This window comes from Myotis daubentonii, chromosome 1 (genome assembly GCF_963259705.1).
Source record: "Myotis daubentonii chromosome 1, mMyoDau2.1, whole genome shotgun sequence".
Classification (NCBI taxonomy): Eukaryota; Metazoa; Chordata; class Mammalia; order Chiroptera; family Vespertilionidae; genus Myotis; species Myotis daubentonii.
In genome coordinates this window covers 69,151,460-69,176,565 of record NC_081840.1, presented here as the reverse complement: position 1 = coordinate 69,176,565, position 25,106 = coordinate 69,151,460, and the positions used below count along the sequence as shown (strand labels likewise).

General features: G+C 40.0%; 1 protein-coding gene across 1 annotated transcript in view; it reads left to right on the top strand.

Moving 5' to 3' along the window:
• Positions 1 to 8,073: 8,073 nt before the first annotated feature.
• The window catches only part of SPRED1 (sprouty related EVH1 domain containing 1), a 125,304-nt gene continuing 108,271 nt past the window's right edge, over positions 8,074 to 25,106 (top strand). Inside the window, exon 1 of the mRNA XM_059705186.1 lies at positions 8,074 to 8,207. Within this exon, the coding sequence (XP_059561169.1) occupies positions 8,176 to 8,207 (32 nt within the window). The 5' untranslated portion in view covers positions 8,074 to 8,175. The remainder of the gene's footprint in view (positions 8,208 to 25,106) is intronic.

The window sequence follows — 25,106 nt, the reverse complement described above, 5'->3', positions numbered from 1 at the left end:
ATAAATTATGAACACACACACACACACACACACACACACACACTCACACACAAAACCAACACAGGTAGCAGTCTGGAAGGGTCAATGTCATAATGTAAATGGGAGTCTTAACTTTTGTTTTGTTTTAAACTATAGTAGAGCAAACAGAAGTTACAACAAAAACCCGAAGTTTTAAGACTTCCTGAGAGGGTTGTGCAGAAAACTACCAGGTTTCCCCATGCCTAATAAAGTGTGACAAAGTCCTATTCAAGTGCGATGTTGCAGAAGGGGAGAGGGCGGACCCTTCAGTAAGTCAGAAAGAGAGAATTAGAAAAAAAAGAAGGAATGTTTTTTAGGAAAATAGGGAGAGTTGATAGAAAAGAGGAAAATGGGAAGGGTTAGAGAGGAAAGGGGCGGCCCTCAAATCATCTAGGCTTAATCCAGGAAGAAGCAGGCCAACGTGCTAGTAGGTGCTCTAGATCGGAGACCAGAACGAAGAGGCTAAAAGCAAATTGGAACAAAAATCCTCTTACAGGGGACGAGGAAAAGGGCTGGAAATGATGGGTGGGTCTGTCTGAGTTTTTTTGCACTTGAAGGCTGGACAAACCTGAAGAAAAATATACCTAGTCAAGGTTACGAAGGGCCACTATTAGAGAGAAAATTTACAGCAGGGTTTCTTCAACTTATAAGCTTTAATGTGCAGATGAGTCACCTGGGGATCTGGTTAAAATGCAGATTATAATTGTGTAGGGCTGGGGTGGGGCCCAAGAGTGTGCATTTCTTTTTCTTTTTTAAATCTATCTATCTATCTATCTATCTATCTATCTATCTATCTATCTATCTATCATCTATCTATCTATCTATCTATCATCTATCTATCTATCTATCTATCGAGAGAGAGTTGATTTTTAGAGAGAGAGGAAAGAAGAGAGAAAGAGAATCATTGATGTGAGAGGGTAACATCAATCGGATGCCTCTTCCATGCCCCCTATGCCATCAAGTCCCCAACCTGGGCATAGGCCCTTACCGGGATTTGAACTGGCAATCTCTTGGTGCACAGGAGGACACCCAACCAACTGAGCCACACTGGCTAGGGCTCAAGAGTTTGCATTTCTAATAAACTCCCAAGTGAAGCTGTGCTGTCTCCTTAGCAAGGGTTTATTTTACAGTACTAAACATGAGCATTTAAAGTATTTTTATAAAATAAGTAAACCAATGAATTAGTGTTTCCAAATACAGATATCTTCTGTAGGTTTATCACAGACTTTAATCATGAAGTTACCCTACCTTTTCCCCTGAATTGATGGCAATGAAGACATCATCTGAGGTCAAAAGAGGGAATATAGTGTCCTAGTTCCAACAGACAATTAGATATTTGAGAGCATAATCATTGTGAGATGTTTATATTAAGAACAAGATAACAATCTTTATTGTTTACATCAACACATATGCACATTAAAGTGCCCAATAAAATATTCTGTGATAATAAAAATGTCCTATACCTGAACTATCCAGTATAGTAGCCACCAATTATCTGTGGCCATTGAGCACTTGAAATGTGGCTAGTACAACTGAGTGAAATTTAAATCTTATTTAATTTAATTAATTTAAATTTAAATAGTCACAGATGCTGGCAAGTGCCTACCGTGATCATCAAAAGTGCTAGTATGCAAAAGAAAACCAGATATTTTTTGCCCCCCAATGGAAGTAGTCTTCCTATCAAGGCTCTAGAATTAGCTACCAATTCACAAAAGAGACACCAGAGGTTTTCTTTTCACACCGACGGCATAAGCGAATTTATGTACCTGAGGCCCACAGAAGGCAGCTGATCACAGCCAAGGAATCAATCTTCCCTTTAACTAAAGCACCCTCCACAGTCATAATGACTTGAAATGGAAAATATCCCACCAAGGATCCCATCTTTGACAAGTGATATATAATGTTAACACATACACACAGGCTTTTAAAGGAGAAAATTTGAGTTGGAGCTCTAGTCACATCCTGACTAATGTGTGGCCTCTGGGAGCTCTAGTCACATCCTGACCAATGCGTGACCTCTCTGATTTTCAGTTTCCAATTCTCTCTGTAAACTGGAGTTGATAATAATCCATAGTGGGCAAGGGTGTTAGAAAGGTAAATTCCGGAGGGGCCTACGTTTCACGGTCCTATACAATGGCTAATGATTACTACTTACTAAAAGGAAAGTCAAATGCCACATTTGAAACAAAACCCAAGGAACTGCTTAGACACGTTGGCCGTGCACCGAATTTGTGTCGCAAGCACATTGTCTTCGGAATCTTGCTGTAATAGGATTATCACCTTCAAAGAATGAGCATGCCAAGGCTACTTGGGAGAAGCATGGTAAGGGAGGAGTGCTTTATTTAGTGGTGCGGAGCCTAGTAAGCATACTCCCCGCTAAGGTTATACTGAAAATAAAGGAAATCGCAGACTGCTCATTTCCCTTGTACTCCTTGTAATCTTGTGGAAACTTCCTGTAGGAGGCAGTTATAGCATTAAAAGTAAACTTATTTCACACTCACCGGATACTACCAGGCCAACAATTGCAGTCCTTTGAGAAAAATATAAAATAGCATACTTCTACTTTATACTTTGTATTCGTTCGGAAGAACATGGGAACCCTAGTGATGGAGAAACAGACTGATGCCAGAGGCAAGGAAACTATTTAGAAACATGGTTACCATTTAGTAATTCCACTGAGAGGCAGAGCTCATTAGCCAAGAGACTGGTTATGCGGAGAAAAAAAAATCATTCATTAAACAAAGTACAGCATGAAAATAGTGTCCCCTTTGATCTAGGCACATATTAACTACAGTTTTAAAATATAAAATTTTAATAACATCTGCCAAGGGGTAATGTTAAGAGTCGGTTTAGAAAGGGAAATGTGTGCATGTATTTTATATTCTGTTAGAACCTCAAATGTTGGCATGGCTGTTTCCTCTTTTGGCTTTTTCAAGTATACAAATATCTGCTGAGAGCTTATGAGTACAAGGCAAGGAGTGTGTGAAATGCTGAACTGCGGGAGTATTCAAGGCATACACAATAGGAGGCCAGAAGGGACTCCCGATTTCCATCAGTGTCAGTCAATACAGCTTCATTTTTACATATGCACACCGCTTTGGCATCATATTTCACTTGAAAAAGCTTCCATTACTTAAAACCCATGCTGACGAGAACACCAAAAAAATATGAAATACTGCTTCTGCCTTCAAGCCACTTAAAATATAACTGGGAAAAGATACAAAAACTCATGAAAAGTTAATTAGGTCAAAAAAAATAGAGGGAAAGAGAATTATTAATACAGGCTTAAGACAGTAATGGCAAAAATAAAATAATTTGAGAGGATAGCCTTGTCCAGGTTGCTCAATTCGGGTTTGATTCCCAGTCAGGGCACATACCTAGGTTGTGGGTTTGATTCGAGGTTGAGAAGTGTGCAGAGGCAGCCAACTGATGTTTCTCTCTTTCTCTCTCTCTCTCTCTCTCTCTCTCTCTCTCTCTCTCTCCCTCCCTCCCTCTCCTCCTCCTCCTCCTCCTCCTCCTCCTCCTCCTCCTCCTCCTCCTCCTTCTTCTTCTTCTTCTTCTTCTTCTTCTTTCTCTCTCTCTCTCTCTCTCTCTCTCTCTCTCTCTCTCTCTCTCTCTCTTTCAAACCAATAAACATATCCTAGGATGAGGATTAAAAGAAAATAAGAATAAAAGGAATTTGAGAAGAAAACTTCTGAGTTCATAAGAAAGATGATCACTGTGGGCCAAGTGGTCTGGAAAGGAGAAAGCCTTGACTTGGAGTGCCCCATGCCAGCTGCCAGTGACTCCATGAGGACAGGCTACTTGGCTGTCCTTGTGAACTCTGGTCTGATATCGACCTGGAACTCAGAACCCACTTGTACTTCCTTAACTTTAACGATTTCCTATACAGCAATGACAATTACCTGGCAGGTGTGCTGTTGGCTGGCCCATGGATGCTTTAGATAATGAATCATCTATAACAGGTTGTTAAGTGTTAAGTGGCTGTGGCTAATTCTTAAGCTCAGGACAAGAGCCAGCTATTGTGGCCAGTGTCCTTCCCACAAAACCTCCTAAGAAAATACAACAGAGCGAATGCAAGGGCCCCCTGCCTTCCCGACCCTGATATGGCCACAGAATCATTCTGGACTAGTGCTCAACCACCTGAATGAAGTTGGAACTTCCGGTGAAACTGTGGCCTATGTGTATCTCTCACGCAGCTTTTCAAGACTTGTTGAATCCATCCTCCATAGTTGAACCAGATCTCTAGCCTTGATCAGTATCTACTTAGCCTAAGATATACCTTGGGCCACCCTTTTTTGTGTTCTGTTATTATAGAAGTTTAAATTAGAGATGTGTTCAGAGATGCAATGACACAAGCAGTTGCAAGGAAAGGGGGAATAGTCTGTGAGGGGCTAAGAAGGACCTGGCTTACTTCTGAAAAAAACAGATTTGTTAGTCCCATTACAGATCTGTGATCGCAATCTCTGGAGTGGGATCTAGGAGTCTGCATTGAAGCAGCACTCGCACATCCTAGCCAGTTTGGCTCAGTGGATAGAGCATAGGCCTCCGGACTGAAGGGTCCCAGGTTCGATGTGTCTCTCTCACACATCAATGTTTCTCTCTGTCTCTCCCCCTTCCTTCCACTCTGTCTAAAAAAATTAATGGAAAAATATCCTCGGGTGAGGATTAACCAAAAAATAAAGCATCACTTGCAGTGTACAGCAGGTCATCAAATAGTATCATTTTATTCAATGTCATTTTGTTATAACTTAGGAAATTCAGTCTTGTTTATATCAATTAGCCCATGGTAAAACTGGTTTTGTTATATGTTGTTTCCCTTAAAGTCACAGAACTCATCAACACTTGAGCACTTACAGTACTTGAAAAAAGAACTGTTTGGTGACTGTCTTGATCATGGGATTGGGAACAATCTAAAAGCATTAATTCAGGCTGTTGATTATATCTTGCCCCTTTGGGTAAGCACTGTGTGTGAAAGTGGCCAGCACAGTACCTTGCAAATGACAGCCAAAATGGTTTTTCGATGCTATTGATACTTTCCCTGATGTACTTGAATCTCAAACAGACAGAAATTTCTTCCAAAGAAAATGGGGCGTTGCAAGCGACTCAACTTTGCTTAATCATAATTCTGAGGACTATTATTTATTGATGACTTACTAAGGGCCAGGGCATATGTCTAGTGGCAGACAGAAAAAAATCTGAGTTACTTATTGAATGATCAAGGCTATTGAATGCTTTACATTCAACCTTCAGAGCAATTGCCACTGCCTTGTCATGGAGTTTATTATCTCGATTTTACAAAATCATAGGACTTATTATTGAGCCCTTAATCTGTTCTAAGTACTTTATGTATATTTATACCAAATCAATCAGCACAGCAGCTCTATGACTTAGGTACGCAGGCTGAGTTTAAAGTAACTTGTCTAGAACAGAAACTATAACTGGCTTGATTCAAATCTGAGTAGATGAAGCGGTCAGCAGTAGTGCTGGAAGGAGGGCAGGCCAGTCCCAACACTCCCAGTTACAGATTCTTAGCAGAAACAAGATAAAAAACAAGATATAACAAAACAAAACTCAGCCTCAGAGGTAACAGAAGTAAAGTCTGATGATCCCAGACCCGCTCACCTCTTCCTATCACTAACGTTACCCGTCCTCACTTTGAGCAAGGACAGTGCTGCTGCGAGGCAGTTTGCAAGAGACCTCAGACATCAACGGGATGTTTTTTGGAGGCAGACTGACTGGTTTAGCGCCTTTATTCGTTCATCGCACATTTATTAAGCACCTACTATGTTCAAAACACTCCTAACAGAATCGAGCATGCACTCCTGAGAGCAGCAATCCTGAAACTTCCCGGAGACGGATGGCAGGAGGCGAGTGCGGACTTGTGTGGGAGGTTCTCCCACTTTTTCTTCCTCAGGAATTGTTCTACCCCTCAAGGTGGCAGGAGCAGCAACCTTCATCACCAGGTCGCACAAACTTGAGAATGAAGAGAAAAACACTGCGCACAGAGCTAGACCGATTACCTAGGGAGATGATTACCTAGGGAGATGCGTCAGAAAAGCTGGAGCGCTTGGGACTCAGTCCCCCAGGCCGGATCCTATAGAGGCTGGCTTTCTAGAGAAAGAAGAGATAATAGAATTTGCGGAGCCAGGGGCTTAGAGTCCTCGGATTCAGGAGACCCCATACTCCAAACCCGCAACCCCAGCAGGTTTCTGTGCAAAAACCTTTTGAGACGAATGCATACTTTGTCCTCTAACAACGCATACGTGACAGCTGCCCATTCAACTCTCGTTCCGCCTCCATTCAGAGCAGTTGATGCCACAGCGGCATCTTCTGCGCTGCAGTTATGCAACCTCACTCGCAGCGGGAGTTATTTCCTGTGCTTCTGGCTGCGCCAGATTCATGTAACACGCCTACCCTGGGCTTCAATGGAAGTCGTTCTTCATTAACAGCCACTCTAGCGCTCGGAGATGAATGCCCTGCACGGCATACCCCTTTGAGCAGTAAGAATCCGAGGCATTAAAAACAACTCTTTCTCTAACACACGCGCGCGTACGTACACACACACACACACACACACACACACACACACCCGTTGTGCATGCAGCTAGGACACTGCAGCGATGCAAGCAGAGGACAGCAGGCGGAGCTCTCTTTGTACAGTCCCTCTTCTAACCCCCACCAACCAAAGATGAACTCATGCCAGTTCCATTCTTTGCTCTGCAAGGAGAACACACGCGGCAGAACAGAGTAGCCTCCCCGGTCCTCCTTGGGCACAGTCATTCTAGCTCCTTCGTTCAAATATTCCAAAACGAGGGACTGGGAGGACCGCTGCCGCAACAATGCAGCCTCCCCAGCAGCTCCCGGTGCAGCTCACACCCCCGCCCCCCTTCGCGGCGTGCCAAGAGTTTGGAGCGCGCGCACGCACACCGAGCTCGGTGCCTGGCGTATCCCTCCGCCTCCCTCCGATTTGGGAAATGAAGGGAGGAGGGGACTACTTTCCTGAAACTTGCTATGCTGCACACGACTTCGAGTTGCAGTGATTCGCTCCGGGGCCGCAGCTCTGGGTCCTCCTCCCCACACACCCTCACTGCTCGGGCGTCCCGCTCTGCCCACCCCCAGCCCGCGCTCACTTTGCTCCCCGGGGGAAGCCAGCGGCCGGGAGAAGTCGCCAGGGACTACTTCGCCTCCTCCGGCGGGCGCCCCGGGTTCGGGCAGCGGCGACGGCGGAAGGAGCGGGCGGCGTGAGCGCTTCCGCCGCCCCCCTCGCGGCCCCCCTCCGGCGGGTGTGCGGAGGTGAGGAGTTGGCCCACCGAGCGGCTGCTGGACGCCGGCTGCCTGGTGACCTGCGGCCGCTCTCTTCGCTCTCCAGCTGCTACTCGGGACCCTGCCCCCCGCGGGAGCGCCCGCTCTTCGCCGGCCCGGGCGGGGGCGATCGGCCGCCTGCCCCCGCCTCACGCGCTCCCCGCCGCCCCCTCTCCCCCCTCCGGAGCCGTCCCGGCTGGAGCGTGTCTGGAGGAATCCGCCGCCGCGAGGCCCCGCGCCCGGTGGTGCTCGCTCTTGAGGACCGCCCCGCTCGCTGCCGGGGGCTGAGCGGGTGCCGGCAGCCGGGCGGGAGATGGTGGGGTGGGCTCCGGTAGGACCGCGCCGCCGCCGCCGCCCGGAGCCTGGCTTCGGCACCCCCGCGCCGGCCCCCGCCGAGCGGAGCTCTGCTTCCTCCTCGCCGCATCTCTGAGGGCAGCGCCGCCTGTGCTCCGGCTTCGCCGCCGCCCGCCCGCCCGCGCCTGGCTGGCCGGACCCCGCTGCTCGCCGCTCCGTGGCGGGAGCAGCCGCTCTCCAGGCGCCCTTTGCAGCCCCCCTTCCTTTTCTCCCCTCCGCACACCTCCCCGGCCTCCTCGGACCTCCTGGCTGGACGCTGCGGCGAGGGACGAGGCTGGGGTCGCCACGGCGGAGGTTGTTGCCGCCACCCCCCTGCGGGGGCGGCCGGGGTTCCCGGCTGGGGGGGCCCCGCTCCGGGTGAGGCGTCCACCATGGTGAGGCCCCTGAGCTGCTGCCCGCGCGCCCCCCCGGCCGTCGCTGCCTCCGGTCCCTCGGTGCTCCTGCTGCTCCTCCCGCTGTTGCGCCTCCATCTCCAGATCGGATCACGGTGAGGGAAAGATGAGCGAGGAGACGGCGACTTCTGACAACGAGTAAGCGCCTCATTGAGCTTGATTACTACCCCCTACCCTTCCTCCGCCGCCCCCCACACCCACACCCCTCCAAGACTTGGGTGCCGGAAAGCTTGCAGCCCTGGAGAGTTCGGTGCATCTTGTTCTGCAGATAATATTTGATTTCTTTAGCCATTTAATTTCATGGCAGCTCTCACTCCCCCACCCCCATTTAGTTGCTTTCTTCTGGGGAAGGGTATTGAGGGTTGGGCTTGGATGGCAGTTTTATGCCCGGGAGATCGAGTGGTGTGGGTGGATGGATGCAGGCAGGGGAGAAATGACCCCTTTGCCTGGAAGACCTTTGGCCTGTCCTTTTTCACGGGAGCGTGCCAATCAACATATCCCGAATATCCATCCTGTTTCCTTTATAGCTATTTCACTTGGAAACGAATGTGTGGGAGCACCTCCTGCAGCAAACTGCTCTTGAATCTTAATTCGATGAGTCAGTGACTCTTAAATACAGATTAAGCCTCTGCCCCCTCCCCTCCTTTTTTAAACTTATGACCTGAAAGAGTCTTGTAAAAAATGGGGCCAGGGGGACATGTTTAGAATTTAATGGGATTATGGACGCCTGGAGTGTGGGAGCTGTTGAACCATTCTATTTTGCCTTTGCGAACCTTGGACATGTGTTTATCAGGTGCATAGAAGAATTTCGAATGCTAATGTTTTGTTCTTCAGCTATGTTAAAATACACCTTTTACGTTGGTTTAATACTATTTACATTGTTGAATATGTTGATGACTTCATTGGTGAACTAACTTCTAGAGCAGCCTGGTTAAAGTTTTTATTTATGTGGGCTGTCCTTCTGTTTTTCAAGCGAAATACTTTGCCTTTTACAATATTTTGCTTTAACGTAACAGCTGCTTGGAGAAGTATTGGTGCGCTGACAGTTTTCTGTTGAGACTGGATTTAATTTCATGCAGGATATTAGCTTCCGTTTTCTTGTAATTCAAATTTTGTTTATCTTTTGAGGGTTGGAAAGAGTTAAGTGAGTTACGGCTGGTCCTAGGATGCATTCCTTTAAATAAAGTGCATTCCTCGAGTCAGACCTCTTTTGAGAGAACTTTAATAAAAGTCCAAAGCCTAGGCCTGTTTAACATAAAATAGCTTGAGAAATGCCAAGCAGCGTTTTTCCTTCCCCTCCCTCCCCCCAGCACACTCTTCTGATGAGCGGGTGTGGGAGAAGGTAAATTGCTGCAGTGTCAGTGCAGTCGGGAAGCAGAAGTGGCCGCCATGTTCTCTCTTTTTTTGTGAATCGCCCTCATTTGCATAGCACACTCTTCATTCATAAAAAAATAATTAAACATCCATCACCTTGGACATCTTGAAAGGATTTCCCAAGAAAAAAATTCGAAGCTTGATGGTCTTCACGTAGATTTTTGAGTTTAGGAAGTAAGGAAAATTCGAAGTTTTAGGTTAAATGCTAAAACATACGCACACACAAACAACTACCCCTGTTCTCAGAATGTTGACACAGTTATGTGGGAAATATCAGTTCGGGGAGGTGCTGGGATCACGTGATCGCCTCCATTCATAAAATACCTGGCTGTCCATTCACAGTGCAGTACACTGTCTCACTGCCTTCCGCAGATTAGACCTACTTTGAGCGAGATCAAGAAGTACTGTATCTCAGATAACGCCTAGTTAGGAGAACAACTGCTGGAAATTCTGAACAGAATGACGATATTTTTTGTGTCTCTTCAGAAAGCTTGGATGAACATGTCAAGTTCATTTTAGGGATAGGAAAAGACTAATTACCATATTTAAAGTGAAATATTTAATACCTCAGCTAATAGAAAAGCAAATGAGGGGATGTGGATTGACACACGTGTATAATAGTTTCTAAATGTCTCTTTCTGTAATACTTGCCATGAACAAATTCTGAGCAAGTTTTTGGTGTAGTGATGTCAGTGGATGATTTTGCTGTTACATGAAAAATGAGTAAATATTCCCGGTGGTTTAATCCCAAACATGTTGCTATTTGAAACACGAAATGGCAATTTTACTGAGAAGGTTGCTTCTCTCTCTCTCTCTCTTAAATTTTAAATGTACTTAGTGTGAGACAACTTGGAAATAACCTCACTCACCCATATTTTTGAAATTCTGTTTTCACAGATATATCCTGCTTTATTAATGTTATTCCCCTAGAAGGTTTGTTAAGCTAGTTTTTGTAGGACAAAATTAATATTTTACCATATAATATTTTGCTATTAGATCTTAACTCTTCATGGGAACAAGCTCTTGGGATTTTACTTACTTTTTTTTTTTAATATTAAGAAGTGATGTGTTCATCTGGTAATCAGTTTTATTAGGGCCAACACTGTGCATTAGATAAACCACAGTAAACTTGTTTGGAACGTAGCTTTTATTCTGGTAATTTATATATCTCATCTTTAATTAAAGTAATGTTTTGAAATGGCAACTTATTATTTAACCATATATATTATGAAGATACAAGAAATATATAATGGCCGATGCCCTTGAAGGTTTAACATAGTTTAAAACTGCCTTGTAATGTGGACTTTATTTAAAAAATCCTTACGTATAGTTTTTATTTTCTCAGTTTTTTTTCAGTCTCAATTAACAGGAATCTAATTACAGTAGAGATTATTTTTAACACTGGAATGTTTTTACACCTAATTTCAACCGTTAGGGAAAAAAAAAAGTAATCGTTTCTAGGCCTTTCGGCTAAGATCAAGAGTAGAAAAAAAGTGAAAATCACCAATATCTTGAGAAACCTTAATATTTTCTAGCCATTGTAGTAAAATACAGTACAGCCTTTGCGGCCTCATGTTGAAATCCTCTACTATGTGCTTTATTATTTGAAATAAGAGTTATGTATAGAGAGATAGTTAGCTCTCAGGTTGATTGTGGATATATATTGAATCAAGAATTAGTGAAGGATCTACTATGTGTAAGACTTTGTCTTATGCAATATCAGATTTTGGGAAAGGTTGGTAAAATTCTGCTTTTCTTCAACCTTTAGTAGGAACTGGAACTGAGTTAAAAGTGCAGTTTAAAAAAATAATTTGTTCCATGCAGGAGTATTAGTTTATTTCAGATAATGTACAAAATGGTCTTTAAAGTGAAAAAATAATAATTTATTTGCATTTCTACTACTAATATAATGTCTTCATATTTTATATATAAACAAACTTTTCCTATGATATGCATAAAGCATATTCACTTACTGGATTTTTTTTACCATGTTCCAAGCACTGTGATAAATGCTTTACTCATGTATTATATAATTTATGTATATGCATCTATTTTCAGCAGAAATGGAATTGCGTAGTGGGTACTATTATAACTTAATATATTGTGAATATTTTCCTGTGTCATTACTTTCTAGAATATAATTTTAATGGCTACATTATATTCAGTATGTAACATACATTAGTTTTAATCAGTCTACTATTTTTGGATATTTCTAAACAGTGCTGCATTTGATCCTGAGTTCTGTCTGTATCCAAATATATTACTTTTTCCTTGAGATAGTCTAGGAATGGGGTTAAAAGATGTAAGTTAAAAAAAATTTTTATTCCTGCCAAATTGCCTTCTAGAAAAGAATAATAACTCAGTGTATCAGAGTGCTTATACCTTGAAATGTCTGTCCAGTTCTCTTAGAAATAAATTTTTGCCATTTAAAAAAAAATTCTCACCTAAGGATATTTTTTTATTGATTTTGAGAGAGAGAGAAAGAGAAAGAGAGAAAGAAAAAAAAAGCAAGAGAGAGAAAGATGTGACAGAGAAACATACATTGGTTGCCTCTCATACCCACCTAGACCCAGCCAGCAACCTAGGTATGTGCCCTGACCGGGAATCGAACCCGCTGTATGGGACATTTCTCCAATCACCTGGGCCACCTGGCTAGGGCAATTTTTGCCAAATTGAATGAGGAAATGAGATCTTGTGCCTATTTTTAAAAGGTGTTGGATGGTAAAATAAAATTGATATTTGAAAAAACAAAAAACTTGTGAGGTTGTTTTTGGACAACTGGACTAAAACAAAATACTATATAATAAAATAAAATTACAACGTATGTGATCATACAAAAGTCATCTGCGGATCATTTATTTAACCATTACCACCTTTATGTAGTAGGGTATAGTGTAAAGAACATTGGACTTGGAGCTGGGTGATGCAATGCTGTCCTAATTGTCACTAATTTTTTCTGTGATTCTGGGCAAGTGACAGCTTCTTTGGGCCTCAGTTTGCTCACTTGAAAATCAAGGTATTTGAACTGAGCATTATTATGGCTCCTTAGTGTGCTAAATCACCCTAAAGTAATATGGTGGTAGGCACAAATTTGTTAATTAATTTTATTATGTTGTTTGTGAAATATTGAAGCAAATGAAAGAAAGACTTCTAGTAGAGATCTGGTAGGGTGATGAATTAAAAGCATGAATTTTGATGAACCAAGATAAAAATTTTGGAAACAATTAGTATGTTCAGAATCTTTTAAGATTTTATTTTGGGCTTTTAATAACCCTGTGTCTTTGATAATATATATACATCACAAATGGAGAACTTTTTAATGCCCTTTTTAAGCCTCCTTTTAAGGCTATTGGGTTTAAATACCAACTTGAGTATTTCTAAAAGGAATACTTGTACTAACAAGGTACCAACCCTTGTGTTTTAATTGTCCAAGAGGTGCCAACAAATTAAGTCTTTTCATTTGCTTATTCATACAAATCGTGTTAATTTAATACTAAGAGGTAATTTAATTCATTTAAGGAGCTAATGCAGATAATGAAATTTTTTATTTTTAAATTTTTTATTGACTGACTAGAGGCCCAGTGCACGAATTCGTGCACAGGTGGGGGGGTGTGTGTCCCTCAGCCTGGCTGGCGCTCGGGCCAATTGGGGTCCGTCACACCCAGTCCCGATCAGGGTGGGCCAGCTAGTGGGGGAGCGGGGGAGGGACTGCAAGAGGTTGACCGGCCGCAGGAGCTTGGCTGTGGGAGCACACTGACTACCAGGCGGCAGCTTCTGCATTGAGTGTCTGCCCCCTGGTGGTCAGTGTGCATCATAGTGACCGGTTGACCGGTCGCTTGGTCGCTTAGGTTTTTATATATATATATATATATATATATATATATATATATATATATATATATATATATATATATATTTGAGAGAAAGAGAGAGACATTGCTTTATTGTTCCACTTACTGATGCATTCATAGGTTGCTTCTTGTTTGTGCCCTAACCTGAGATTGAACTTGCAACCATGGTGTACGGGAACAGTGTTGTGCACTAACCAACTGAGCTATCCTGCCAGGGCCTTATTTTTTAATATTCAGATTTAGTTTGCTGTTTATGACAAATTTGTCATAGCAGCATCTCATTTTAGAGTCCCGAACTGTTGTCATTACAAACTCCTAACATGTTGATTTTTGTGGCGAATAGAATAGTTTTAAATGAAAAAAAAAAAAGAAAGAAAAGAAAAAGAAAAAGATGTATTTTTGTTTAACACGTTAAGTGCCCAGCCTGTTTTGTCTTCCAGACGGAAAGTATAGTGTCAGTCACCGGTGACTGGGTGCTTAACATGTTAAACATAGTTTATTATTTTTGTTAAAATATAGTTCATTAGCCGAAACCGGTTTGGCTCAGTGGATAGAGCGTCGGCCTGCGGACTGAAGGGTCCCGAGTTCGATTCCGGTCAGGGGCATGTACCTGGGTTGCGGGCATATCCCCAGTGGGAGATGTGCAGGAGGCAGCTGATCGATGTTTCTCTCTCATCGATGTTTCTAACTCTCTATCTCTCTCCCTTTCCTCTCTGTAAAAAAAATCAATAAAATATAAAAAAAAAAAAAATATAGTTCATTAGTAATGGCTCTTAGACTAAGGTGTTAAATTGCTTGAGACATCGAGTTCTTAGAATTCAGACTACCAATCTCTAACCGAACCTTGTTTACATTCATGGTTGAAGGAAATACCAACAAATCATGGCAGAATTAGAAGTACTTGTGACAGCAATTGTATTAGTTCCCTAGGGCTGTCATAATAAAGTATCACAAACTAGGCGGCTTAAAACAACAGAAATTTATTGTCTCACAGTTCTGGAGGTTAGAAGTTCAAAATCAAGGTGTTGGCAGGGCCATGCTCTGAACTCAATGGGTGAATCCATCTTTGCCTCTTCCTAGCTAATGTGGTTGATGGCAACTTCGGCATTCCTTGGCTTGCAGCTGCCTAATTCCATAATCTGCTTTCATCATCACATGGTGCTCTCTCGTGTATCTCTGTCTTCACATGCCCCCATCCCTCCTTTTTTTTAATATATATATATTTTATTTCAGAGAGGAAGGGAGAGAGAAATAGAAACATCAGTGATGAGAGAGAATCATTAATTGGTTGCCTCCTGCGTGGCCCCAACCAGGGATTGAGCCCACCACCTGGGCATGTCCCCTTGACCAGAATTGAACCCGGGAACCTTCAGTCTAGAGGCCGACACTCTATCCACTGAGCAAACCAGCTAGGGCCACATGGCCCTTTTATAAGGACACTGGTCCTATTGGATTAGGAGCCCACCCGACTCCAGTATGACTTCCTCTTAACATTCTACAACAACCCTATTTCCAAACAAGATCACTTTCTGAGATATTAGGGTTTTGGACTTCAACATTATTTATTTTTAAAAGGATATAATTCACCTATAATGGCAATAGAAGTCAGATTTTGTTTAATGTCATTTTTTTATATTATTTTTTCTTTATTGATTAAGGTATTACATATGTGTCCTTATTGCCCCATTGCCCTCTCTAACCCCCCACTCATGCCCTCACCCCCAGGTGTCCAGGCATTAATAGGTATCTTGAAATAGCACTTATTATAGTCACTAGTTTGAAATTATTATAGTTAATTGAACTATTGCTAGAGCTTATATTTTAATATGTTAATAAAAGAAGCACACGTATTTTGTATTGCTATTTCAAAATTTTAAATATTTTGTTAGTTATGTCAATGTCATTGATTTCTTTTGTAATCCTTTGCATTTTTTTTGTGTTAAGCCTTTAATGTTGTTCTGAGAAGGGGGCCATAGGCTTCCTTAGGCTGACGAAGAGGTCCATGGCACAAAAGGTTAAGATCTGCTATAACCCTGGCCAGTATAGCTCAGCTGGTTGAGCATCCTCCCATGCACTGAAAGATTGCCCTTGAGATTCCCCTCAGGGCACATGCCTGGCTTTTGTGCTCCGTTCCTAGTAGGGGGGGCGTGCAGGAGGCAGCCCATCCATGTTTCTCTCTCTCTCTCCCTTCTTTTCTCTAAAATCAATGAAAACATATTTTTAAAAAATCTCCTGCTATAGAAGGCTGAACCCAAAGATATGGATATAAAATGGGAAGATTAAGAAACATGAAGGTTAAGATAAACAAGTTCAACATACAAGTTCAACATTTCCAAACGGAGGGATAATGGAGGAGAGGAAATAGAGATAATGGCTGAGAATTTTTAAGAAGTAGCAAATTAAACCCAGTTCAACACAGAACAGCCTCACAATCAAACTGGGATTATCTGTAGATTGCAAGAAAGGAAAACCTAGCAAAATCCATGTCGTTTATCACATTTGAATATTAAAGGAGAGAAATGATAGTTTTAATAAGTGCCAGAGGGTAATACTGTCATTCCATCTCTGCCCATAATATGCAAGTAAATGTTCATAATTTATAGATTTATAATATAAATATTCATAAATATAGATTTACATTATTTCTGCTCCCTAGAATTTAAGACTTAATTTTTCTGATTTAAAATGAGAGTGTTGGATTTGATCTTTAGGATTTCTTTTAGTTCAGTAATTCTAGAATCCTAAGTGATTTTCTTTGTTATTTCTGAACCACATTGAGTATAGCATTGCTGTTACTTATATATATAGAATTGATTAGTAAAGATTTCCTTGTATCTGAAATTTTTGAATCATCTTGGAAGGCATTTTCTTTGTACATTTAGAGTACGAAGAATAAGCCTTAGTAAATTCAACAGTGATTGGAAATAACATTTAATCTAATCAGTTTTATAACTGATTATAATTTAGATAAAGGCCTTTATGACTTAGACTGTAGAATGCAATTGTTTTTTTGCTGGTTGTATTTAATGATACTATTGTTTATGATTGAACACATCTCATTTGTTTATTCACATGTTTAGAGATTACTTTCACAACTACATGGTATTTGTTTTTGCTTTTAATTTTTTATTGTTTAAAGTATTACATATGTCTCCTTTTCCCCCCATTGACCTCTCCCCGGCCACTCCTGCCCCCCAGCACATGCCCTCACCCCCCTCGTGTCTGTGTCCATTGGTTATGCTTATATGCATGCATATAAGTCCTTTGGTTGATCACCCCCCCTCCCCCCACTCACCTTCCCTCCTAGGTTTGATGGTCTGATCTTCCCCCCTCCCCCCTGGCCCCATCCCCCTCATCGTCCCTCCTAAGTTTGAAGTCTGTTCGATGCTTCTCTGTCTCTGGATCTATTTTTGTTCATCAGTTTATGTTGTTCATTATATACCACAAATGAGCGAGATCATGTGAATTTATCTTTCTCCGACTGTTTCTTTGTTAATGCCTTCTCTATAGTGGTGTCCTGTGATAGGATTACCAGAAATTTAGTGAATCATGACTTTTCTGATGCCATTTTTATAAAGTTGTCATAACTTCCACCACATTATAATGTTTTAGTAACTTTGGCATAAAGTTACCAAACTTTTTTATTTTTGCTGTCTTATTGTTAATTACATTGATATTTTGAGATTGGAATTCGGGATCAATTCTGGATTTGCCCCATTAATAATATGTGAAAGCATTTCAGAATTTTAGTTGCTGAATTGTATATATGGATTTCTTAACAGTTTTTCAGGACAGATTTCATTAGTAACTTTTTCTTCAAGAATTTCAGATCAGTGACATTTGAGTGTCTACTAGGCATTTGACTTTTCCTTAGCCTTGGAGATACAAAGATAAGTAAAAACTGATAACTGCTTTCACTTTCCAACAGGGGAACTAGATCCCTCTGAAATGTGATGAGTGCTCTGCTTATGAAGTTATTCAAGGCTGTAGGAGAAAGTGATTCTATCTGGAGGTGGATGTCAGGGTGAGAGTTATGTGTGAAGGAAGTTTTCAGAAAAGAAGTGGCATTTTAGGAGTCACCTAGAGATGAGATGGAAAGGGGAAAAGTATTCCAAGAAGTGGGGTGGGGGGTGGGGGTAAAACAAAAGCAAGCACAGAAGGTTTGAAGAAAAGCAATAGCTTTTTGGATAAACATGTTTGGAGGAGTAAGGGAGGTAGATTACAAGGTGTTGGTGGCCAGATTGTCAGCATAGATTTGTGCTTAACTATGTATCAGTAATCTTGGAGCAAAGGTGATGGCTAGGTCTGGAGCCTGAGGGCCACAAGATAAATGTGACAGAAGCTCCTGGAAGCTTTTTCAAAACTTCTTTTGAAAAGTTGAGAGAAATTTATTTAACTGTTCAGTGTGTTAATTACATTAATTTTGAACAGAATTCCCATAAATTTTTCAGATAAAGTACCAAGCATTTGAAGAAAATTTGTTCTTTGAGCTTCCTTCCCCCTTCACCACAACTCTTAGGTCAGTAAGGATAATAATGAAAGGCACCAGCTTAAGTCTTTATCATGTAGACAGTGGGGAATGTTATTTTAAGTGATGTCAGATTTGTGTAGAAAGATGAATACTAGGGTTCCTTTGTACAGGTGATTATAGGGAAAAGAAAGGAAAAGAAAATGAACTCTCAAGGAGGAAGATGTAATAATGATCAAGGTAAAGAACAGCCGGGAATAGTTCATTTGGAACTCTTGAGGATGAATTTGTAAGGCAGTATAGATTTCCAGTGTGATTATGTGACTGGATGTGAAGGAAGTAGGATGAGTGTGGGATGATTTCAACATTTTAAATTTGGGTGGCTGTGATGCTTGTAAATGATGTGGGAAGAGGAAGAGACGGTTTTTAAGGGGAAAATAACTCCATTTTGATATTTTTTTAATTTGTGGGTGCCCACTAGGTATCAAGGTATGAAATACCCCATAAGGTGATTTAAATTATAGGTTTGGTGCCCAAAGAATGTTAAGAGGGCAGAGTTAGAGGTAACTTATTCAGCATATGTAATAGTTGAAGCTAGTGGAAAATTGCCCAAGGATAACATTAAGTAGAAATGGGAAGTTGAATAGTTAGAAACAGCAGTTTGTTTTTTTAAAATATATTTTTAATTGATTTCAGAGAGGAAGGGAGAGGGAGAGAGAGAGAAACATCAATGATGAGAGAGAATCACTGATCTGCTGTGTCCTCCATGCCCCCTACTGGGGATTGAGCCTGCAACCCGGGCATGTGCCCTGACCTGGAATCAAACCATGACCTTCTGGGTCGATGTTCACTTATTGAGCCACACGGGCCAGGCAACAGCAGTGTTTTTAAGGGAGAGTAAGAAGAGACACTAAAAGACCGAAAAGTCTTGAGAGGTAGGAAAGTTCAGAGAGAAAGTGTTAAAATGGGAAGTGATGAAATGGAGACAGCAAAGAGTAAGATTATACTCATTTAGGGGGAAGCCGGGAGTTGAGATTATTTGTTAAATGAGGTGATGTCAGTTATGCAGAGAAAGGAAAAAAAGAGTTAAGGAAAGATGGGCAATTGATAGAGCAAGGCCTGGGAAAGCGGAGCCTATCAAACTGTTTTACTGCTTGTCAGATGTAATGCTAGATTTACTCCTTCTAAGGACCATGTGAGGCTAAGTATTATCCATAGTTACAGATAGAGATAACTGAGGTTTAAGAGAGGTTTAGTAACTTGCCCACAGCCACACAAGGAAGTAAGTGGTAGAGATGAGATTCAAAATGCAATGCGATATTTATACCTCGATTTTAAACAAGAAATTAAGCTTGAAGTGATAGGTAGACTCAGAATTGACAGCTGATTTGAGGGACTGGAAGTTTTGATGAAGTTAATGGACACAGAGTGGAAGTGGGACAAATTGAAAGTTAGATTTTGATCAGAGAACACAGGCTCAAGAGTGCTGACATGTGAGGGAAGATTAAAGTAAAAACAGGTTGTAGAAGTAGAGGAGCCAGGATCTGCTAGGATGTTTTAAAAGGTCAACAATGTGGCTGTTCAAGTTTCTGGGCTGGTATTAGGAGTTGAGGTGGAGAGGAATCCTGAGCCAAGGCCAATGTATTTAATGTGAGTGTGGGATGAGCAGCTTAGAGTGGGAGTATGAATGCTGACATCTGCCTCTACAATTTAAAGAGACAGGAATACGGATTTTGGAATTGGAGGTTGAAGAAGAGGGTGTCAGGGAGGAGGATAAGAAAAGGGAAGGGCTTACCTGAGAGGAGTTGAGAATATTAGGAATGTTAGGATCGCATGTAATAATGGCCCTATCAGGGATGAGAGATGGTGGGAATTAGAAAGTGGAAGGGAGGATAGACATGTACATGAATTACCCAAATTTGGATTTTGACTAGGAACTTTAAGGTTTCTGAAAGACTAACCAATATGTTGACTTTATCCAAATAAATTATATTGTCTTTGACAGAAGGTTTTGTATTCTTTGGGTACTCCAATCTAAATGGTTAGAAAGGCCTTTTCAAAACAAAATTCACTAATTAAATAACTACAAACTTGGTGTTCACAATTAACATGATCCTGTGGTTACTGCTGACTGTTGAATTAAGACCTTGACAAATCACATAACCTGTCTTTGTGCTTGATTCTCCATCTGTAAAACCAGGGAAATGTGTCAGTACTTAAGAGAGATGTTAAGATAAATGTAACGTCCCCTCCCTTGGTATCATTTTTTTATGAGTTAAGAGAATATTAAAAAGAACTTTTTAATTCTTGAGAAGAAAGGTTCATGAAATAATGGGTGCTTACTTTCACTTAGCCTGAATTGTATGTAGGGTTACTTTAAAAAAAATTATTTATTGATTTTAGAGAGACAAAGACATTAATTTTTGTTGTTGTTCCACTTTATGCATTTATTGGTTGCTTCTTATACCCTGAGTGGATGAACCCAGAACTTTGGTGTACTCGGACAACACTAAATAACTGAGCTACCTGGCCGTTACTGGTAGGGTTACTTTTTAGAAAGGATTTGAACTCCTGGAAAATTTGTATTTCACTATAAATGTTAAAAAGCAACTTTTCAGAAAAACTTAGAAACTAATAATTCCAATAAGCAGAAAATAATATAAATCTATATTGTGAACATTTTCTTCCATGTTCTGAGCAAAGATTGAGTAAAGAGAATGTAAGTGTTAGGCAAAGAACTAGTTCTAGCCAGTCTTTTTGTTTGTTTGGTATTTAAAACAACTATTTAGTTATAAAAGGAGTATATTTCTAGAGCTTGTTAATGAACACAATTTTAACACCTGAGCACATTTTGGAAGTATAAGTCATCTTTCTCAGTTGAATGCAGGAGCTTTCAAATATTGTATGGAGAGCAAAAATCTACTTCCATGGGAGAGAAGAGAGAGGAAGGTTTTTTTTCAGCTTATTGAAGATTTAGGTAATTTTTTGCAACTGTAATCCAAGTAGGATTCCTATTAATAGGCTAGATCTATTAATAGGGATCCTAGTGAAATAGGCAAGATCTTCTAATCAATTCATTGCTCTTGATTTAGTCCGATAACTTTAATTTGGACAGCTAAAAGGTCTGTAAGCTTATGTTAGAGTTCATTTTATAGTCACCAACAACTAAAGCAAAAACTTATTTATGTTTTAATTTAGCCTGATATTTACCCTCATTATTGTAAAACTGTATAATTCGTTAATTAAAAAATAACTGCCTTAGATACATAATTACTGAACCTTGGGTTCGGAATGAATTTGAAGTTAATTCTCAATCAAGATCTTACATGAACATAAATCAGGAATTTAAAAAATATGATGATTAAAAATTGTATATACTTTTTCTAGAGGGTTATTCAAGCCAACAAACAAAATTAACTTAATAAAAATTAACATATAACAAGTAACTTTAATAAGTATATCTTATTAAGACATTCTTTAACTGTATTATGATCATTTTTAAAAGGAAGGGGAGAGATAGGAGATGAATGAGTGAGACAAGCTAGCCTCTAATCACCTTTGTTTCTTTTTTTTGAGCAGTTTTTCCTAGTCTTGATCCTTCAAGAGAGCAAACTTAGCTTCTAAGTGAGCCAGAAAGAGAAAGAATGTATCTGATGTTATGTAGACCCTATTGCAGATGAGTCTGAACTTTATAATGGGTAGGAGGCCTCAGCATACACTGGTTTGGCTTTTAATTACTGGCTAACTTCTAGTTGTGTCATTTGTGTATTTGCCTTGTGTCAGACAGACTTGGCTAGGTGTAGTGGGAGGAAAACTGACGCTGAGCAGTCCTTTTCACGGACTGCTATGGTCTGAATGTCTGTGCCCTCACACCCGTCCCAAATTTGTATGTTTAAATCCTAACCCCCAAAGATGGTGGCATTTGGAGCTGGGGCATTTGGGAGGTGTTTAAATCATGAGGGTGGATCCTTCTTGAATGGGATTAGTGTCTTCAAAAAGAGGCTCCAGATAGATCCCTAGGGTCTTTTACCCTTTGAGGGACACAGAGAAAGAAAGGCGTTGGCTGTGAACCTGGAAGAAGGCCCTAATCTGACCATGCTGGCATCTTGATCTTGGACTTCCCAGTCTCCAGAACTGTAAGAGATACATTTCTCTTGTTTATAAGCTACCCATCAGTAGTATTTTGTTAGAGCAGCCTGAATGGACTAAGATATTACTTTTTGTTTGCTTGTTTTGGGGAATAACATCTAGGAAAGAAAGAAGTCAGTTAAAAAACAACACAAATTTTCAGTTGCTTCTAGATCCATATGTATATATTTTACTTGTTTTAGTAGGGTATGCACAAAAGCCATTCATTTTTTACCTGATATACTTAATTTAATCTAAATAATTTCTATGCTTAGACATAGATTTTTAGTAGTCATTAATTTAATGCTTATAATATTTCATCAAGTTGTACCATAAGTTTACATAGCTATTATCTTCTTAGTGAACACTTCAGGTTTCCAGCTCTTTGCTATTATAAGTAACATTGCAACGAGCATCATTTCCCATATAATTGTTGTCTTTTGTTCAGTTTATTGCTTAGGATGAATTTATAGAATTGAGATAACTATGCCAAAGAGTATGTGTTGTTATTTTTATTCTTGATATAAATTGCTACTTTCAAAATTTAACAATTTTTTCTATTGTGGAATATTTATAAATGAAATTTATTCTCATATTTCTTATATTCCATTTTTGTTCTTTAGTAACTTGCGATTTTTTTTATATAGCTCCCAGTACATAATTAAGTGATAGTTAATATTTGAGTAATTACCAACATTGTCTTAATCATTTTATGGATTTGGTTTTCATATTAGTCATTTTAAATACAGGGATGGACAAAAGTAGGTTTACAGTTGTGAGTGTGTGAAACAGTTTATAGTCTTACTATTTATTCAATAATTATTATTATTTACCTACTTTTGTCCACCCCTGTATTACTACCATTATTACCCCCCATTTATGAAGATGAGGAAACTGAGGCTTAGCAAAGTTAAATAATTGACAAATATATACCTGGTAAAGACTCCAAAGCCTGTGTCCTAAAATAGTGACTTTTTTTATTGTCTGAAGTTTTACATATGTCTCCTTTTTCCCCAGTTGACCCCCCTAAAACAGTGACTTTTAATCTTTAACTGTGACAGTAACGAATACATTATACCTTTTGACACTGTGTGTGTGTGTATGTGTGTGTGTATATGCATTCATACACACACGTGTGTATGCATTCATACGCACACACACACACAACCTTTCACAAAATAGCTTAACTTACTGTGCGATGACATAGGCTGACTTTTGTGCTCCCATTCAGTTCTCTATAAAAACATAACGTGAAGATGCAGTGAAAAATCTCCTGTTCTACCCTACAGTGCAGTATATGGGATGTTGTCTTCTAAAGATGTACCTCCTTATTGCTACTGAAAATAACATTTGTGTTCAGCTTATTATTTCATGAAATACAAGATAATTCTGAAAGTTATAGGATCCTCAGGAGAGTGCATTTCAAGGTCAAATTAGGAGGAGTTGCAGGGGAATTCAGATTTAAGTTGCCATGGCTAGAGTATAGAGAAGTGTTGCGCCATTGCTTTGCAGATTTCTTCACTGAAGTGCCCCAAAAGATAGGAGAATGCATCCCAAAAGCAGCCTTTAAAAAGTATAGAATTATTTTGAAACCTAGTAAACTATTTCGAAGACTAATGTGAATATTGTATTCTAATCATTAATATAGTTGTATTTCCAGTTTGAAATGTTTTTAATGATATAAGGAAAAATTGGGAAGCTCTTTAACCACAGAATCTTTGCACATTTACTTGCCAAGGCGTTATGTGTTCATAGCCCATGTGGCACATTCCTGGAAGTGTACTCTCTGGAGTACACTTTGGGATACATCCAGGGTGTGCTCCTGAGACCAGAGCATGGTTGTGCACTGTAATTATAGCGGCTGCTCTTTTCAAACAAAAAGTAGGAATAGCAAAGAGTATATGGATTCAGCAAAGAGTAACATAAACTTTTTGAAGTATAAAAACAATATAATCAATCACACTGTAGGAAATTTGGAAGATGATGGGAAATACCTGTAGAAGAAATTTTCTTTTGTGTATTTTTTTAGATTAAAAGTATTAAAGACAAAAATATAGAAGGGATCTTAAATTTAAAATTTGTTGTTTCTATAAGAACTTCAGGTCGATCATAACATTTATACAAACAGTAAATGAGCTGTGTTGGAACAAATACAGGCATGCTAATTGGTAGTCTAAGAAATCTGCAGTGTTGTGTAGCAAAGGACATTCAGATTTAATTTCAATTTTGCCATTTAATTATGTGACTTAGAGCGGATCTTTTCATATGTGAGCATTTCTGTTATTGAAGACAGTAATCTTTTCCCACTTATAAATTGCTTTTGCATGAAAATTTGTATTAAATGGATTTAGCTATAGAATTTTGATTTACTTATAGGGAAAATGGGGGTTTTCTAGAGGATAAAAAAAAACTGGCAGACAGATAAAGGAAAGGTTTTAGCAAAACCTTAGGGAGAGAAAGTAATCTGAGGAAAATGAAGCTAGGGCTTAGATTTAAAATCTTGAGGCTTGTTTGGGAGATAAATGAGACCTGTATAAGGAGTATTAGCTAAGTTAAAAGGTTATGTAACCCACATATTGGGAAGTTATGTAAAATACGTACATTGGTTATATAATTTACAAATTGGGAAGTTTTGAAAAGCATCTACATAGTTAAAGTCAGTGAAAATTTGCGTGGTGTATCAGATGGACTGGAAAATTCCCTTTTAAAATATTGGTTGCAGGAAACAAGACATTCACAAGGATGTTTAGATCATGCAGGGCACGGAAAGGGGGGACCCTAAACAATTTTAAATGATCAGGGGAAGGAAAATGAGAATTTCTTATACAAGACCCTTTATTTTTAAAAGCTACATATTGCTGATATTCTGTTCATTATTTGGGCATGCTTTCATTATTGCTTTATTAATGAAGGTAAGGTAATTATAAGAGTTTTCATAGGCTCATGTGTTGAAACAGTGTTTGGTATACAATAAGCACTAAATGTTTGGCAGTAGGCATTCAGTTATGGCTTTAGTCTTAACCTTTTTGAAAATTGATTTTAGAACAGAGGTGGGAGGGAGTAAGACATCAATTTGTTGTTCCACTTCCACTTATTTATGCATTCATTAGTTGATTCTTGTATGGGCCTTGACCTGGGATTGAACCTCCAACCTTGGCATATTCCAGATGATGCTCTAACCAACTGAGCTACCTGGCCAACTCTCTTAACCTAATT